The 18,388-nt window shown below is 36.9% G+C and overlaps 1 protein-coding gene, 1 long non-coding RNA gene and 1 pseudogene across 2 annotated transcripts; all 3 read left to right on the forward strand.

The window, feature by feature from the left end:
* The first annotated feature begins 608 nt into the window (after positions 1–608).
* LOC120016676 lies at positions 609–16,740 on the forward strand (annotated as a pseudogene).
* LOC120016677 lies at positions 3,953–5,227 on the forward strand. Its single transcript, XR_005472019.1, has 4 exons — positions 3,953–3,982; positions 4,100–4,169; positions 4,247–4,305; positions 4,877–5,227. It is a non-coding gene; the product is annotated as an uncharacterized LOC120016677 (long non-coding RNA).
* LOC120016675 lies at positions 11,496–13,119 on the forward strand. Its single transcript, XM_038869575.1, has 3 exons — positions 11,496–11,986; positions 12,115–12,514; positions 12,600–13,119. Exons 2-3 carry the CDS (start codon positions 12,347–12,349, stop codon positions 12,975–12,977), a joined length of 546 nt encoding a protein of 181 aa, XP_038725503.1. The 5' UTR covers positions 11,496–11,986; positions 12,115–12,346; the 3' UTR covers positions 12,978–13,119.
* Positions 16,741–18,388: the final 1,648 nt, after the last annotated feature.

The following is an 18,388-nucleotide window of genomic DNA, read 5'->3' on the forward strand; positions in this document are numbered from 1 at the left end:
TTGGAGTTTTAAAGGCACGCTTCCCAATATTGAAATTGATGCCCCCCTACCCACCAACTCGACAAGGACTTATAGTAATTGTTTGCTGTGCAATTCATAATTTCCTCCATCAACGGACACAACAAGATCATTTGTTTAACACATGGGAAAATATGGATTCTTCATATATGCAACCGTCAACTTCAACAGGGGCAAGCTCTAGCGCTGCAAGCTCGAGCAACAATATTGCGAATGATCAAGGAGCTGCTATCATGTCCCAATATCATGAATACATATCTAATATGATATGGATCGATCATTGTAATACATCAAATGATGAATAAAACAATGTAATCTATAGGTGGTTTTTTTTTAAAAAAATGAGTATAGTATATTTTAGTATTCCCTGTTTAACAATCTATCCAAACAAATTTTCTGCTTTAATTTTCTGTTTTAATACATCTTCCAAATGAATTTTTGTGTTTTCTATTTCCAAAAACAATTTTTGAAAAACAAAAACCAAATGAATTTTTTAGAGTTTTCTATTTTTTAAAACTCATAGAAAAAACTAAACTCAAAATCGATTTTAAAAACGAATTTACAAAAGTATTTCCAAACAGACTCTCACCGTTTTACGAACTCATTTTCTTGGCCTATGAGTCAGTCTCGTGGTCGTGGATACAAGAAAGAAGAGAACGACGCGAAACAAAAGCCGATAACTTGCTTACGCAGGCGATCTAGAAACTCGGCCTCGGGAGAGGCAATTACAGAGTCAATTGGGGCTTATCCTCTTTCCGTATTCCGTCACTCTTACAGTCGCCCAATATTTAATCTACCACCGACCCGTCTCTTCTTTCACTAGGGAACGCGCAAGCTTTTACCCGTCTCGTTCAGTCAGTCTCTCTGGCTATGGAGTTCGAGGTGAGCCATGTTGGGGGCATAGAGAACTGCTATGCATCTCTCCCTCTTCAACTCATCCAAACCCTAGAGTCCACGTGCTCTGGGTCGCTTCCTCAGGTACTATGTCTTGAGCTCCGTAGTCTATCTAATGATGGCAAGTGGGTCATGGCTTGGTCTGGTGCGATCTCCTCTTCGTCTGTAATTGAGGTACTCAAATTCATTGCTCAATTCTACTTAAAGAAATCATACTTCCCTCCGCTATAGATTTCTTGTTCTGGCGTTTATGTCGTAGCCTCAGAATCAAAATTGGTATTGAAATCAAGATGAATGGCTGTTTAGTAGGAATCAGATAGGTGACTTTTGGGTTTAGAGTTACGTAGTTATAGGTGTCTCATAACCCTTTTGATTGGAGTAGGAATATTACAGTTCAATAGTTTTGTGATAAGCAACTTCTTAAAATTGATTAGCCCTGCGCTCTGATAAATGCTGGGGAAGTAATCGATATTATGTCAATATCTTGGTTCTTCCAAAAGACCTAGAATGGCAATTTTCCTGTTTTACAGACTAATGGGGGAATAAGCTATTATGTTTTACAAAATGTTTGAAAGAAAATAACCCATGACGATTGGCATTTATATTTTGATATCAAATGACTGTATGCTTACCATGAAAGAAGCATTTTGAGCATTGGTGCATGCAGGCTAAGCATCCTGACTCTTTTCCCCACCCTTGCCTTATCGTCAATCACCCCGACCTTTGAATTAAATCAAAATAACATATGCATTAGGACTATCCTGAAACATGAATGTTTTGTCTTGATGGATTTGTCTGACGCATTGTGTGAGATCATCAAATAACTTTTATCTTAATTTCCTAAACCTGCTTGTTTGCTGACTGGCTATGCAGGTTGCTCAACAGTTTGCAGAATGCATTTCCTTGCCAGATCATAGGACTGTTCAAGTGCGAGCTATTTCTAATGTTCCGAAAGCGACTCTAGTCACCATAGAACCCCATAGTGAAGATGATTGGGAAGTTTTGGAGCTAAATGCAGAGCATGCTGAGGCAGCTATATTGAACCAGGTACTCAACTAATATTGAGCGTGTTTTTTTTTCCCTTATTTTATTTCTTAGATCCCTGTGACTGGATATCATTAGTGTAATGAATTATGTACTTATTTTAGATGGAAGTGTGACGAGTACAATATGCTCTATATTCTTTGATAAATTCCTGAAGAAGTCTGTAAAGAGGATGCTATCTGTGTCTGGGAGTATGTAATGCGCCACTCCTCATTTTTTGAACCCTCTACGTTGCAGATAACCCTTCTTTATGAACTGGGAGGAACTATGGAGGAGGGGGGTCTAAAGTTTGCTGACCTCTTTTGGCATGAGTTTCTATAATTAATAGTGAAAGGATGGGGACTTGGCGGTTCCTTAGGTATCTTCACATCTATGCTACCATGACAAGGACATACAACAACCACAATTGGAATCCTGTTATCTCAATTTACTGTACCATTACTTATAGCTATTTAACAGTGGTAGCTGCTAATTCTCAGTTTAACATGAGTTATGATGGGAAAAGGCAAGAAGAAATTTTGTGGTAAAACCGTAAAAGGTTCTCAAAAAGAGGTTAGCTAGAGAGCATTGATTTAGAGTTAACAAATGGTTATATAAAGGTTTAGGGACTTAAGAAAGGACACGACCAGGTTCAGAAAGGACACGACCAGGTTCGGCTGTTTAAGAGAATATTAAAGAAAAGGGGAAGAAGAGACATACAGGCGAACATGTGGCCTTGACCTAGTGGCAGAGTTGTATGTTGCAATCTAGAGGTTACAAGTTCAATTTCTGGAAATAACCCCTCTACATATCATGTGGGGTAAGATCTGCATACATCCTGCCTGTCCTCAATCCTGCCCATTGCGGGAGTCTTGTGCACGAGAGTTGTTTATCTTTTAGGGGAAGAAGAGACTTAGGGAGAGAAAAAAGGGGGAGGGGTTTGATTTTAAAAACATGTCATTTAAACCGGAATATCAACTTGATACTCAAATTCTTAATTTCGTGTTCATCAGTACAATATTGAAATGTATTAAGTGCATAGGTTTATTATACACTTTGATGGTCCTCATTGTGATTTGAAATGCCATTGACGTGATGTGCACCGTGTACGTATTTATGTATGTATCCCTTTTCCATATTTTGTGCTGTGCTTTCTAGTAAACTCCAAAGGAGCTTTCCTGTTCATGTGCAAGAATCGATGCGTGACTTTCAATTTTTGTTTATAACTTGAACCATCTTTTAATGACATAGGTTTGCGTTGTGCATGAAGGAATGAGATTTCCATTGTGGTTGCATGGCAGGACTATCGCTACATTCCTTGTGGTTTCGACTTTTCCCAAGAACGTGGTGGGTAAGATTTTGTCAGTTACTTCTTATTTATGCTATTATTATTTGCTACTAGTTCAGCTGAGCTTGTATAATCCTCATGGTACTTCGTTGGATAGCTTTTACTATTTTCCATCCAGAATTAACCAACATTGTCAATTCAGAGTTTTTTTTTTCACTAATGAGGCATAACGGTCATGCATATGTATTATCATTATTATCATCTCTTATAACCACGAGTTCTGTTTTTGTCTGTGTTGAAGGCATATGATTGTTGCAATTTCAATTATTTATGATTAGAAATGTTGTTACTCTTAAAATGAGAAGCTAGCCTTATAAAATTGAAGATCAATTGTGAAAACCAAAAAAAAAAAAAAAAAAAAAAAAAAAAGAAAAAAAGAAAAAAGTGAAGTGTCCGGACACCCAAACAAGTGTCCGGACACCTCGAGCAGTTTTTGAACAGATATGCAATCTGTCTCATTTTCTTCACAAAGTGTCCGGACACTTTATGAGCCGTCCGGACACTCGACGATAAATTTCAGTTTAAAACACATTGGGACAGTTCTAGGTTTAATTCTTTCACTGGTTTTGACAGAGAACGCCGAGAGAGAGAGAGAACTAGAGAGAAGAAGGATTTTGGTGTGAATCAAGGAGAAAGAAGCTTGACTTGAAGATTTTGGACTTTCTAAAGCTTGGTTTTCAATATTTCTTCAAGATTGAGGTAAGATTTCCATGGATTTCAAGCTAGGGTTTATGGGTTTTGTGGGATTTTGTGAAATTAGAAGTTTTGGGTGTAAAAGCTTGATGATTAACTAAAGTTTATACATATTGTTGTTAGATTTGAGCTTAGTTTGAGATTTGGTGTTGGAGGAGAAGGGATTGAGCAAGGGTTTGAAGAATTGACTAAGGTAAGTGTTTTATTGTGAATGTATGTGTTGAAATTGATATTGTTGGAAGGAAAGTGATTGTAAATGTTATGAATTAGGTTATTTGAACTTGGAGAAGTCGTTGCTAGAGTTGTGGTGAAGCTTTTGCTCAAGCGAGGTAGGGATTTTCTTAACCCTTAATCTCAAACACTATTGGCTACCCGAATTATGTATTAAATTTGTTAGTTTCCGCCTTTTTGGTCAAGGGGAAACAAGCCTTGGATTGGGTGCGATTGTGAACTCAAATTTATATGTTTAATATTGAATGCATTACCCGTGGACACTCGGTCATCTATCGAGTAGTCGATATTCTTGATTACATGGTTGAATGACATTGCGCGCAATGAATTTAGTTGCATGACATTCATGTGTGATGCTGCATTTGCGCATGGTGAAAGTGGTGGGTTGGATTTTGGTATGTACGTCAACGTGCACTAGTGGTTCCGGTAATTGGCTCTAGTGGCATGATATGGAATATTGGTGCGAGCATGTGCTAGTGGTTCCGGTTAATTGGCTCTAGCAACATGGCTCGGTTGGATGTACGGAATTGCATTTGTTTGACAACATGGCATATTGTTGCATTGCGTTATTTCCTTATAATATTCCGGACCGTGTTTTTTTATTTATACTCCTATTCGGTATCCCTACTGAGCCTCCTGCTCACCGTTTCATTTTTTCCCCCTCCTCAGGTGATATAGGTACTAGCGCTAGTGCTCCGACTACGGATCAGCAGGGAGGAGCGTGACGCGGATGGCCTGGACTTGTGGTGATTTGTTGTTTATTTTGTGTGGTCTTTGATTAGTCTTAGGCTTAATGGTATATTGGGATATATACGAAATGTGTGGGATGAATGATGATTTTGGATGGTTAGGCTTGATGCCTGGGTATGTATGTGTGTATGATGAATTATGTTTGATATGATATGGCCGGAGGCCCTGGATATTTAGTTTGGTGTTATGGGAATTGTGTGTTTTAAATTGTTATGTTTTATGCAGGAGGCATTCTCCGATATACGGGGAGGTGCTGCCGAATTTTTGTTTTAAAATTGTGTTGGTATAATGGTGAGTTAAATGTATTGAGTCTTGGTTTTTGAGTGGCGGCACGTGGGTGCACACACGTGTTGCCAATAAGTCGCGTTCCTGGGACGGGGCGTGACATCAATTGTAGTCATCACTCCCAAAGGAGACTGTGAGTGGTTATCCGTCTAAGGTAGTGATGGTTTGGGTGTGAGCACACTGCTATGAAAATGAACAACATTCGTGTAGGAGATGAGAGGAAGAGAAGAAGAATGCTGAAAAAGACACGGATGTAACTAAAAAGAAGGATGTTAATGAAATCGGAATGCTGAATAGTTTGGTTTAAACTAGGCTGAATGGAGTAAGAGAATCCAAGTGACGGATTTTGAACAACTTTTATTATGGATTAATTTAACTGACCCCAAATAGTTGGAAACTTGGAATTAAGGCTTTGATGATGATGATGTACCATTAGAATGCTAATTATGATGGAAAATATTTCTGTGGTTGATGCACCGGTGAATGAGTTGTTTGACTCCCTTTTTGTTGCTTTTAATTATATTTAATGCAACAATATGCTATTTTTCTTCAAGCTTAGCATTTGCAGAACTTGCATCATATAGAATCGCTTCTCTTTTTCTATATTGACATGTGTTGGTACTTCTACTTTGCAAAACTTAAATGAATATTTTTGTGCATATGGGTTGTAATTCACAAAAGATGACGCTTTTATTTCTTAGTGCAACTGATTTGTTATTTTGGTTCTCAGTGCAACTTGGACCAGGAAGTGAATTTGCAGTTGCCCCAAAGAGACGGATGGAAAAGGTGAACAAATGTGAAGATTCTTTAGTTCAATATTCTAATGAAAAACATCAAACCTCAAAGGCACTATTGCGTATTTAAGATTCAGACAGAAGATTCATTCAAAAAAGTGATGTCAAAGGTGTTGAACTGGGTGTTGTGCTCACGACTGTTGCATATGTTCATCCAGAAACAGCTAAAAAATATTCTTTGGATGCTCTTCAGTTGGTTTCTATGGTGCCAAGATTATCTTCAAAAGAGAGCATAAAGACTAACTACGACGATGTCTCGAGAACAAAAAACAATTCAACTCCAAAGGAAGCTGACAATGAACCCTTAACTGGCAAGAAGGAATCTCGTCAAGTAATTGTTCGGATATTAGTTTCAGATTCAGTGGCTAAAGGACATGTAATGATAGCTCAACCTCTTCGTCTTTACTTGAGAGCAGGCCTCCACTCATGTATGTTAATTCTTTTAGGCATCTAACGAATTATTCTTGCTCTGAATTCCTTTCTCAACCCTTTATCTTTGTGGTTATGTGAATCTAGATGATTTAAATTGCTTTCATATGACCATTTATGGAGAAGTTATTACATTCATATGATTGGTTGTAGTTCATAGATTTTGTCATGCTAGTCCATTTATAAAGATGGGTTTTAACTTTTAAGTTGAGAACATGATTAGGGGATGGTAAGGCTCTTGAAAAGAGTGGTTTAGAAGTTCTTGAAAACCTTAAAAGCCGAAAGTCCGGAAGCATTCTTCAACAACATAGGATGGATATCGTAAATTGGTCTGTCCATGACAAGGTCTTGGCTGCTCTTGGTTATGATTCTACTTGTGAAAAGAATGACGAGACAGAATTCCAGCGGGAGAACAGAAAAGGCTTACAGTGTCTTCTACATGCTTGGTTTCTTGCACAACTTGATGCTATTAGCTCATATCCAGGAATTTCTGATTCATTAATTGTGGGAAATGAAACTTTGATTCAATTTGAAGTGAGGGGATGGGACCTTGTCAGTTCTGCGAAGGTAGAAGTGTCATCTGATTCTAACAGTTTGATAAACAGAAACAAGACCAGTGAAGAGCCGGTTGAACTTTTGTATGTTATGACTATTTCTGAGGATTTACAGCCTGGTGGAAAAGTTGTTGGTTACAAGTTTACGTTCGAAAGAAACAGTGATAAGTTACAAGGTCTAGATTTGTTGGCTGAAAAATTGAAATTTGGTGAGCCTATCTCCCTCTATACTGTCAAAGATAGAAAACCTGCCAAAAGCAGTTCAAATATATCCTCCTTGAACTGGATGGGGACTTCTACCTCTGATGTGATTAATAGTAGGTACTTCTTCTGTAAAACATTTTGCAACTTGATGCTACGTGTCGGACACAGCTTTGTCACTTTAAACATTTATTGCATTGTCTTGAATTGTTAAACTATTTTGCCTTGCTATAGCTATGCAGATGCATACACATACACATACAAAAAAGTGAAAATCCATGCATCTCTTTATAATGATCTAAACAATTTTACTCTTTTTACTGACTCTGCCTTAAGTTCCTTGACATACTATTTTTCCTCTATGCAGGAATAATGGTCCTGTTATCTCCTTCATCTGGGATGTGGTTCAGTACTTACAACCTTCCACTCCCTGGACATGTTTTGATATATGGACCTCCTGCGAGTTTTTCTCTATAATTTCGGAGATTTCATCTCAGCAGTACATAAAGATTCATACTGGAATGCATATTCACGCTCTTTCTTTATTTTTGTGGTCATCGTTTTGACAGTGTAATTTTATATTATTGCTTCATGCAATAGCCAATAGCTTTTGTTTATTGCTCAAAATCCATATTTATGAAAGTGTTATAATTTTTCTTGTTCAGTAGTTCAGCACTTGTAAATTTTTGTAGAAAATCTGTGTATGTATGTGTGGAACTGCAATACAAGTGTTCTTTTTCAGATGTCACTTACATCTACTAGTAAAGCTTTGGACATGGGGAACATGTCTTCAATATTCCACCTTCAGAACGTTTTTAACAACCTGATATTGGTGTTAGTTTGATCAGTATAACATATCATAGAAATCATTATGCATTGGCATTCCTCTGTGTGGAAAGTATGCACCATCCAACTCAAGGAATGTCCGTATTTTTCTACAAAAACCTTTTTGTTTATGTGTTATTCTGTTTTGCTCAAATGCACAATTAAGCTAGCAGGATGACATACATATTGAATTTTCATATCCACTCCACATCAGTTACCAAATTTATTGATTTCCATGCAAATTTTTTTTCATCTTTGCATGTAACAGCCAGAGATTAGCTTAATCTTGAGATTAAATATAACATTGTAACTTCCCCCCGTAGACATGATTGGTTATGGCAGTTAGCATTTCTTTGTTACTATCAACACATATAATGTATAATTCAGAATATTTGTTTGACTGCGAAAAATGGTACATTTCTGTGTCAGGGTTCTGGAAAGACTGTATTAGCAAAAGCAGTAGCAAAATCCCTTGAAGACATCATGACGTCTTAGTGCACACGTATGGTTTATTCATTTCAATTTCTTTCCTCTAGAGCATTTTAGATGACAGGCTGGCCATTTCTAAGTTGGTCTGTTGTTACTTCTCCTGAGTTACTTTGTAATCCCTTGAAGAACATGATGACGTCTTAGCACACATGTATGGTTTATTCATTTTCAATTTCTTTCCTCCTCTAGAACATTTTAGATGACAGGCTGACCATTTCTAAGTTGGTCTGTTGTTACTTCTCCTGAATTAGTTTGTAACTACAAGGAATTATACATGAAATTTGTATGAATTGTAATGTGGTTCTGTATCTGCAGAGTTTTTCTTGGTTGTTCTCAACTGGCTTCAGAAAAAGCCTCTACTGTGCGTCAAACACTTTCTAGTCACATATCTGAAGCTTTGGATCATGCGCCTGCTCTTGTCATCTTTGATAACCTTGATACCATTCTTTCATCCTCTGATGCAGAAGGACCTCAGCCTTCTACCTCGGTCACTGTGCTAACAGAATTTCTCACAGACATTATGGATGAATATGCGGTAATAACTACCTCATGCAGATGCTTATATATTCCTTGCAAGTTAAAATGGTAGCATGAAGCTTTTGTCTTCTGTTGGTCTTGCTTGTATGTTCGCTATCGAGAGTACAGTTTAATCTGTGATCAGTTGTGTGCATTTTAACAGTATTTCCTCCCTCTTCACATCCTTGCTTTTGTGACGTTTTCCCCATTTAAAAAACAATCTGTTTCCTAGTTTTCTTAAAGGGAAATTTATTTTCATGAGGTATTCATGTCCTGTTTTTATAGGTAACTTTATTGGGAGATTACAGATACAATTTTGTACTGCCATCTTTTAGCTGGTTAGTAGGTTTATTGGTTCACTGTACAGGAAAAGAGAAAAATTTTATGTGGAATCGGTCCCATTGCCTTCATAGCTTCTGTGCAGTCCCTCGAGAAGATTCCACAGTCACTAAGCTCGTCAGGTTTGTACTCTTTTTGGATATAATTGAATCGCCTCTTGTACTATCACTCTTACCTGAAATGATTTGCTACTGGATTTGTATTCTCTCCTTTAGTCTGATACTGGATTTGTGTATTTGGTTATCATCAGGAAGGTTTGACTTCCATGTACAACTGCCTGCTCCTGCTGCCTCAGAACGTACAGCTATATTAAAGCACGAAGTGCAAAGGCGTTCGTTACAATGTTCAGATGGCATCCTGCGGGATGTAACTTCCGAATGTGATGGATATGATGCATATGATCTGGTACTTGTTTGAAGTATTAATATTTTTCCAAATAAAGTTTATGTAGTTTAATTTGTAAAACTTCCTCTTCAATGTAAACGTTGATGTCCATCTTATATTTCCGATTGTTTCGATCCTCCTTTGGCATGACTCCTTAAACTCTGCACTCCATCAAATGGGATAAGGATGATACTGGGGCACTTGGACCATCATTTTTTGTTTATGAACTCGCACATTCTTTTCTTACAATTTTCAATCTTGGATTAAGTGCAAAATCTGATGACGCGGTAGGACGATATTGCGTGCTGACACCGCTGACTGCTGAGCAATATTGTGAACCATGTGGAGAACATGGGAAGAAGCTAAGTCCAATAGGATGAGCAATGAAACTCATATTTTTATTTTTCATTGAGGTCATTTTTATGAAACAATTGCTAAAATCTTCTGAAGTAGGGAGCTGGTTAATGAGTTGATAGGAGGGCAGGATAACAAATTATTTTCTCAGTTAGGATACCCAACCCAAAACTTCCGGGGATGATATATATGTCAGCCAGATACTAGAAGATTCGTTTCAGCACGGTGTCAATGCCGTTTTAATATGGCTGTTTGATTAGAAAGCTTACCACCTTGATTACTTGATCGAATTCTATGCTGTAATCAGATTTTGTGTAAGTAGTGTGGAACTGTGGATAAAATTATCATTGCCAAAGCTTATATTCTAAGCATTACTAAGTATCTGCTGGCTTTGGTGTGTTAGTAAGACTTTGGATATGCTCTCTTTTTTTTCCTTTTTGAGTTGTGGTTTTATACTCATCATCATCCCCTCCACCTTATCATAATATAGGTCTATTTATATTAGATTCATAACAACTTAGAATTGTAATAAAGTTTCATTCTTGCATTTCTTTTCTTGTATTGGAATAAAGTTTCATTCTTGCATCTCTTGTTTGTATGATCATCTTTTTTTGTAGTATGATGGCCATGTTTGGTTGTAGTTTTTAATTCCAGTGAATTTGTTTGTCTCAAAACTTTGAATCTGTTAGTGAATATTTCCCTGAAAAAAGAGATATCATACCAATATTGCTCTTCTTACCAGTTATAAATAGGAACTTGAGTTTTAAATACGGAAGAAAATTCATATTTCAGGAAATACTGGTTGATAGAGCTGTTCATTCTGCCATTGGTAGATTTTTACCTTCCCATCATGGTTTTGAAAAGCATGAGAGGCCCACATTAGTAAGGGATGATTTTATTCGGGCAATGCATGAGTTCCTTCCAGTTGCCATGCGTGACATTACCAAAACTGCTTCTGAAGGAGGTCGGTCTGGATGGGATGATGTTAGTGGCCTGAATGACATTCGGAATGCAATTAAGGAGGTGTGTTTTGTTTTCTCGTCCTCCTAGGTCAGCAACAATATGTTTGAATTAGTATTTGAATCTAGTTTGTGCTAATTGTAAATTTATATCCAGTTCACAATATAAGACTGGTATTCCATTTTTTAATCTTTCTACAGTCATCCTTTATGTTTTAAGGGAAAAGAAACTGGAAATTGTGGCATATCTTTCATATCTTTAGATCTTAATTGAATGTGACTTTACTATTTATGAGCTGCTATTCATTTATTTTCCTGATCCATGTTGCGACTTAATTAGTTTAATGATGGTTTGTATCTGGACTATAAATATGATTCTAGCCGGTTTCTTCCCTCCCCTGCCCCCAAGGTAGTCAAAATCGCGCTTATGCTCGTAAAATCGCTCGATCTTACGATCTTACCTAAGATTTCGAGTAGAATAGTGGTAAACTCGTTGCCACATCAAGATCGACGCAGATCGCGCTTAAACTCGTTAAAATCGTTAAAATCGCGATTTTATACACGATTTTAACGATCTTGAGAACTGTCCTTATAAGCCTATGTGTTAGACTGGGCCTTATTTTTTGGGCCAATTTTTATTATTCTGAGTTCTTATATTATTCTGGCCCAATTCAACCTTAGCCCAAGTTCTTATGTTATTATGGCCCAATTCAACCTTAGCCCAAGTTCTTATACAGCCAAGCCAACTCCTTATTACAGTTCGTGAAATTTCTAACCTAGAATACTTCATCGACTGAGAACTGAGAAGACGCCGACAAGTGGTCCTGGAGATGATGCAATAGTGATCTGATACTGAAGTTTCTCTTGACTCTGTGACTATTCTACACCTCGACCATTCTGGTATGCAGTTCTTTGATTTTCAAGCTAATTTCAATAATGTGGCAAGAAAGTTAGTAAATTTAGTAATTTTTCCATACCATATGCATTGTAATTTTTCAAATACTAATTATTTTATTTTTTGGTTGTAGTTATACGCCTATTTGGAAGATTATTGATGAGAGGTGGACTAAGCAACTTCATAGGCCATTACATGCTGCAGCCCACTATCTAAACCCCCGAATTCATTATCGTCCAAGCTTCAATCCTAATGATAAGGAGGTTAAAAATGGGTTGTTTGATAGCTTGGATACGTTGGTGAAGGAACGAAATGAAAGAAATACAATAATCTCACAGCTTGATATATTCCATCATGGTCAATGTATGTTTTCTAGGATTGATGCTAGGGATTTATTAGAGAAAAAGCATCCTGCTGATTGGTGGAACACTTATGGAGATGATGTTCCCGAACTTCAAAGATTTGCTATTCGAGTGCTTAGTTTAACTTGTAGCTCTTCTGGATGCGAGCGTAACTGGAGTGCATTTGAGATGGTAAGATTCGAGTTTATTTTTTAAGTTTGTTTGTTAAATGTTAGGAACTTCAATACTTCTCAATTAACTCATTGTGTGGTTTTAGGTTCATACCAAGAAAAGGAATCGTCTTCACCAAAAGAAGATGAATGACTTGGTGTTTGTGATGTACAATTCCAAATTGAAGAATAAGAAATTTAGAAGTATGGAGTTGCCAACCTTTGAAGATATTGGTTCAGATAATGAATGGATCACGGAGGGAGGTGTGGATGTTCCTTCTCCTAATGAGGATGTCAATGCTCAAATTGTTGAACCGGTTGGAAATGATGGGATTCATGATATGACAATTGAACTTGATAGCAACCCAATTGAGGATGAAGATATAGAAGAAAATGTGAATATGGAGGAGGGAGAGGGAGATGAATATAATGGGAGTGATGGTGGTGGGAGTGGTGAAGATGATGATCTTGATGATTTGTGTTAATTTATTAGTTTGTATGTTTGTTGTTGGAACATGAGATTGAATTTATGTAGCATGTGTTTAATTTTTAGTATGTTTGATTGTTAGAACTTTGAACATGTATGGCATTATCTAATTATTATTGCATTATGTTATTCTTGTTACATGTCTTAGGATTGCAAAATATGCTTATTTTTACATTGTATGTAAAATCTTACGATTTTACGATTCCGATTTTACACCCCTTCTCCGATTCCGATCCGATCTTACGTTTTCACTACCTTGCCTGCCCCCCTTCTTCCTACTTATGCTGTCTATCATTATTTTCCTGATCCATGCTGCGACTTAATTAGTTTAATGATGGTTTGTATCTGGACTATAAATATGATTCTAGCCAGTTTCTTCCCTCCCCTGCCCCCCTTCTTCCTACTTATCCTGTCTATCATTATGTAACATGATAATTTTTCCTTGTACTTGGTCTGAAGATTTTTCCTGTTGTAACTCACATATCGTTGTCAGATGATTGAATTGCCATCAAAGTTTCCTAATATCTTTGCTCAAGCTCCTCTAAGATTGCGGTCAAATGTTCTTTTATATGGTCCTCCTGGTTGTGGCAAGACTCACATTGTTGGTGCTGCTGCTGCCGCTTGTTCACTGCGATTTATATCAGTGAAAGGCCCAGAGCTGTTGAACAAATACATTGGTGCTTCTGAACAAGCTGTAAGTAGCTATTAACTTTTACTTCCTTCCACATTGCACTCTTTAGAGATGATGTTTCTTGAATATCTCAGTGATAGACTAGTGAGTTGTGTGGTGTTTGATTTGTGTTATTTTTCTTAGTTATGATGCTTCAAAAAGTACTGAAATTTAATTGTCTTCTTGTTTTACCGGGTTGAGAGTTTGTGATAAAACTTCTTTTTAGCTTAGAATTTGTATTCATCAATGTGCCTCAGGGATCACTTAATGCTACCATGGCATTTTGAGGAATAAAAATGCAAATACTTACTTCTGACAGTTTTTTTTGGAGGGGTATCTGGCCTTCTGACAATTGTTTGAGAGGTTTTGGAACCAAATTTCACCTAGGTTGATTCTGGAAATAAATCCTAGAATAAGTTTGACTCATCCTTATTGTACAATTTGACTTACCCTTAAATTGAGAAAAGCCAAACTAAGTCAACCACATTCATTTTGAAGTAGGTCCTGGCGTCCTGCTGAAACATAAATAAATAAGAAAAAAAAAGTAGGTTTCCTATCATTTTGAGAAAGCAAGAAATGAATAATTGTCCTGGTCTATTAATTTCATTCAAAATGCTATCGATTGGAATTGGACGTCTTCAACTCCGTGGGAGTAATCTATGAAAATCTCATAGGTACTAAGTTCATCAAAGGTTGTACATTGCTGGAGCCAAATGCATATCTATATATGTGTGTGCATGCGCGTGTGTGTATCCCAAAAAAAAAGAAGCAAATCATCGGCTGCTATATCTGAATCATTGTTCCAGTTAAGCTCTCGATAGATTTATTTATAAGTGGATACACAGAGTGGCGCTTTACACTTAGATGCATTTTTTTTTAATTCTTGTAGGTACGAGATATATTCTCAAAAGCGGCTAATGCAGCACCATGCCTTCTATTCTTTGATGAATTTGATTCTATAGCCCCAAAGCGAGGGCATGACAATACTGGGGTAACTGATCGGGTTGTTAATCAAGTAAGCATCGTTTGCTTTATGTCGTACTGTTGCCTTAATTATCATTAGTTTCAAGGTTGGATAACCTTTCTTCTTCTTTTCCTTTTAGTTCCTAACTGAACTTGATGGAGTTGAAGTTTTGACTGGTGTATTTGTGTTTGCTGCAACAAGGTTAGTTTTTGAAGCAGTATGCTATTATTTAAAGAAATATTTTCATATTATAAGTATTTTTTAATATCATGAAGAGATAAACAACTTTGTCTACATTTGAAATTGTATTTTTTTAGTATTAATCGTGTTAGTCAAGGTGATGAAGTAGTAACTATGTAGTATTTTACAGAAAATGAAGAGTGCCTTAGCACATTACATGCATGCAGGTAAGGTTGTAGTCTCTTTGTTTCATGATATACCTCGGTAATGATATTTATTATTTGACATTTGGACAACCAAAAAGATGTACAGTGATAATCTACTAGAAATAATTGAGTTACTGTGTATAAGAGTAGAATACCGGTTCATGCAGGAATTTTGAGGATGGATACCCCATCAAATCAATGAAACTATTAGTCAATGCTCTGTAGTCTTGCCAAGTGGTTTTCAGTTAAATGGATAAGAATCAATAACCAAGTAGGGCATGGTGAAGAATGTTTAATGAGTTCTTCTAAATTGTTTTGACGTGTCTTCTCATAATGGCTTGTACTCATGGGAAGCCAGATCTCTAATATTCGAAAAGCATATGACGTCATAAAATTCTTCTATAATTTATGTTGTCCTAATTTGGTAATATGTTTTCTATATCACATGGTACATTATATTGCATTTTTTTGATTTGAGTTGGACTTGGTATTTTGATAAGCAGTAGACCTGATTTACTTGATGCTGCTCTGCTGAGACCTGGTAGGCTTGATCGCCTTCTTTTCTGTGATTTCCCATCTCCACGTGAGAGGTTGGACATCCTGACAGTTCTCTCTAGAAAGGTTAGCTACTCAGTGGATATGTTTATTCATGTATTCCGTATCATTCCTGTGTATGTGCTTGACAGTCGCATAACAATTTGCTAATGCATGAAACACCAATAAATCACGGATAGATTTAAGTAAAAAGACAACTGTAGTTAATTGATTTGGATAATATCTTGGCATTACACGTTGCTTATATTTACATTTATTTTCCGAATTCCAAGTTTGTGCATACTTTGTATCTTTTTATTGATTTAGTGTACTGTGGAACACTATTTAGCGCTTTCACAAATGAACTACTTCTGATTAGTTCTCCCGTTTGTTGAAATATTGTTGAGCTGTGGCCACTTTTTCAATGGAAACACCATGAAGTGGATCTTGCATGTGTGGCTCAATTCAATTCACTGATGATAAACGTTACGACTTCTCATGTGCTACTCCCTCACAATCTCTCCTTCCCCCTTCCCAAAAACTCAGAAAATGAGAGTGCAACTAGCTCCAATTTTTGGTTAATATATTTTTTTTATCAGCTCCAATTGGGCGGTGATGTCGATTTGGATGCCATAGCTTGTATGACAGAAGGATTTAGTGGTGCTGACCTCCAAGCTCTTCTCTCGGATGGACAGCTTGCAGCAGTTCACGAGTTCCTGAACAGTGCAGATAACAATGAACCTAGGAAAATGCCAGTCATAACTGACACCCTTTTGAAATCTATTGCTTACAAGGCTAGACCATCAGTTTCAGAAGCAGAGAAGCAGAGATTATATAGCATTTACAACCAGTTCCTGGATTCAAAGAGATCAGTTGCTGCACAGGTCTCTTCATATCCCCACCCCCCACGAATCTTTTGTTCTTTAATGTTTCCTTTGCTAGCAAATTTGTCTGTTCTTTAGCATGTTGCTACTTACGAACTGTTTATTTTCCTTCTCCTGCAGTCGAGGGATGCGAAAGGCAAGAGGGCAACTCTAGCATAACAAATAGTCAAAAAATTTAAGCCATGCCTGACGAGGAGTTCCAGATTTTGTATGTGCTGAATTGTTCTTTTAGATCCAGATCTATTCATTGTTGCACATTCATAACTTATATCAATGTAAGTTGTTATTGAGATTCGCGCCATTGCAAATAGTCGTTAAACTTATTCATGCATTCTATTGCTATTTAGTGGCAAGTCTCTCAAGCTACTACTTCAAGAATGGTTAAATTAGCCATGTAATGGGAATGGACGTGAGAATGATGATTGTGAATGTTTGGTATGTTAGAATGAGAGTCGAAATAAAACAAATCACTAAGCACTTGAGGGCAGTGGTTTTTTTGTTCTGTAAAAGTTATTTAATTGAAGGATAATACATGGTTCTATTTATTTTTCTATTTTGTCATGATTTATGGATATGCCATGTCTTCTTTATGAATGAGATGTCGACCTTGTATCAAGTCAAGTGGTCTAGGTAACCACTGTGCAAATCAGTCATGGTCAAGTTTGAAGTCTTGACCATTTTTGGGTTTGATGTGTCAAGTCCGGTAAGCGGGTTCATTGTTCATAGAATTCTAATGTATGTTTTGAAATTTGATGGGTCTCCTAATATTTTATCATATATGTACTTCGAGTTGGCGTAAACTTGGGTTAACAAAAGATTTTTCAGGTTTCAATTGGGTTATCAAATGTTCAAACGATTTAACTTTGGTAATCTTAAATTTTAAATTTGTTTCAATTTAATGACGGGCAAGTTTTTTAACTTTTAGGCATTTTAATGTGCTTACGTGACATGTTGAAATCAACATGTAGATTAAGTATCAATCCAGATTAGTACAAAAACAACTGTGTAAAAGACTCTTATTTCTGAAAATCTGTTGAAAAAAAAGTAAACAAAATAAAATAAAATTTGGAGACAAAAGTAAATCACAAAGGTGGCTTTGAAGTTTCAACAGCAGACTAGTTTGAGTGAAGGCGTGTTGGAACGCCAAGTTCTGGAGCAGGAACCATGTCACCGATGACTTCCTCATTTGGAAACACAAGCTCCCAGTTGAACTTTGTCACAACGTTGTCAATGAAAGTTATTCTCACAACTCTTGCATACTCTTTCCATTCTTGGCCCTCCTCCGAATGGAACAAATGTGTAGGTACATTTCCATCTTCATAACTACTACTGTCTAATTTAGATGGGATTATTATTGATGTTACTCTCTCTAGTAGGACTATTATTTTATTGGTCACTCTAGGGAGCTTAATTCGTGATGATTGAAGATTTTATTAGGACCACATGCAAGCATATTTAAACAGAAGCATATTAAACTTGGGATTTATAATCATATTGGGATTTGAAGTACGGTACTAGGAGGATTAGGAAAAGCATCCATATATATATATATGTATTACGTAGAGCCAGAAACCCACTCGTCGCACAGACTATATTCCGCAGAGTTTGGAAAGAGCTTCTTCACAGCTTCACAAGACTGATTTTGGAGACACCGTGATACTTTATTTGGAATCGAAAGCTTTGACGTACGTACCTAGGCTATGGCCGTCGATATTGTGATTTTGTAGACCAGGTGACAAACAATGGAGTTTCTTCGATTCCCAAAAGAGTTATGAATATTTGGAGACAATGTTGTTTTTGAATGGGACATTGAGTGTGTTCAGGCTGAGTGAGAGTAAGACTGAAGAGGATCTAGAGAAGCATACATACCAATTTGGAGGATGTGAGGTGAAGATAAACATCATACCTTGGCATCAGGAGGACCCAAACAATGACATCGTCGATGATATTGGATTTGCTGATGAGGGCAAT

Source organism: Tripterygium wilfordii, chromosome 15 (genome assembly GCF_013401445.1).
Source record: "Tripterygium wilfordii isolate XIE 37 chromosome 15, ASM1340144v1, whole genome shotgun sequence".
Classification (NCBI taxonomy): domain Eukaryota; kingdom Viridiplantae; phylum Streptophyta; class Magnoliopsida; order Celastrales; family Celastraceae; genus Tripterygium; species Tripterygium wilfordii.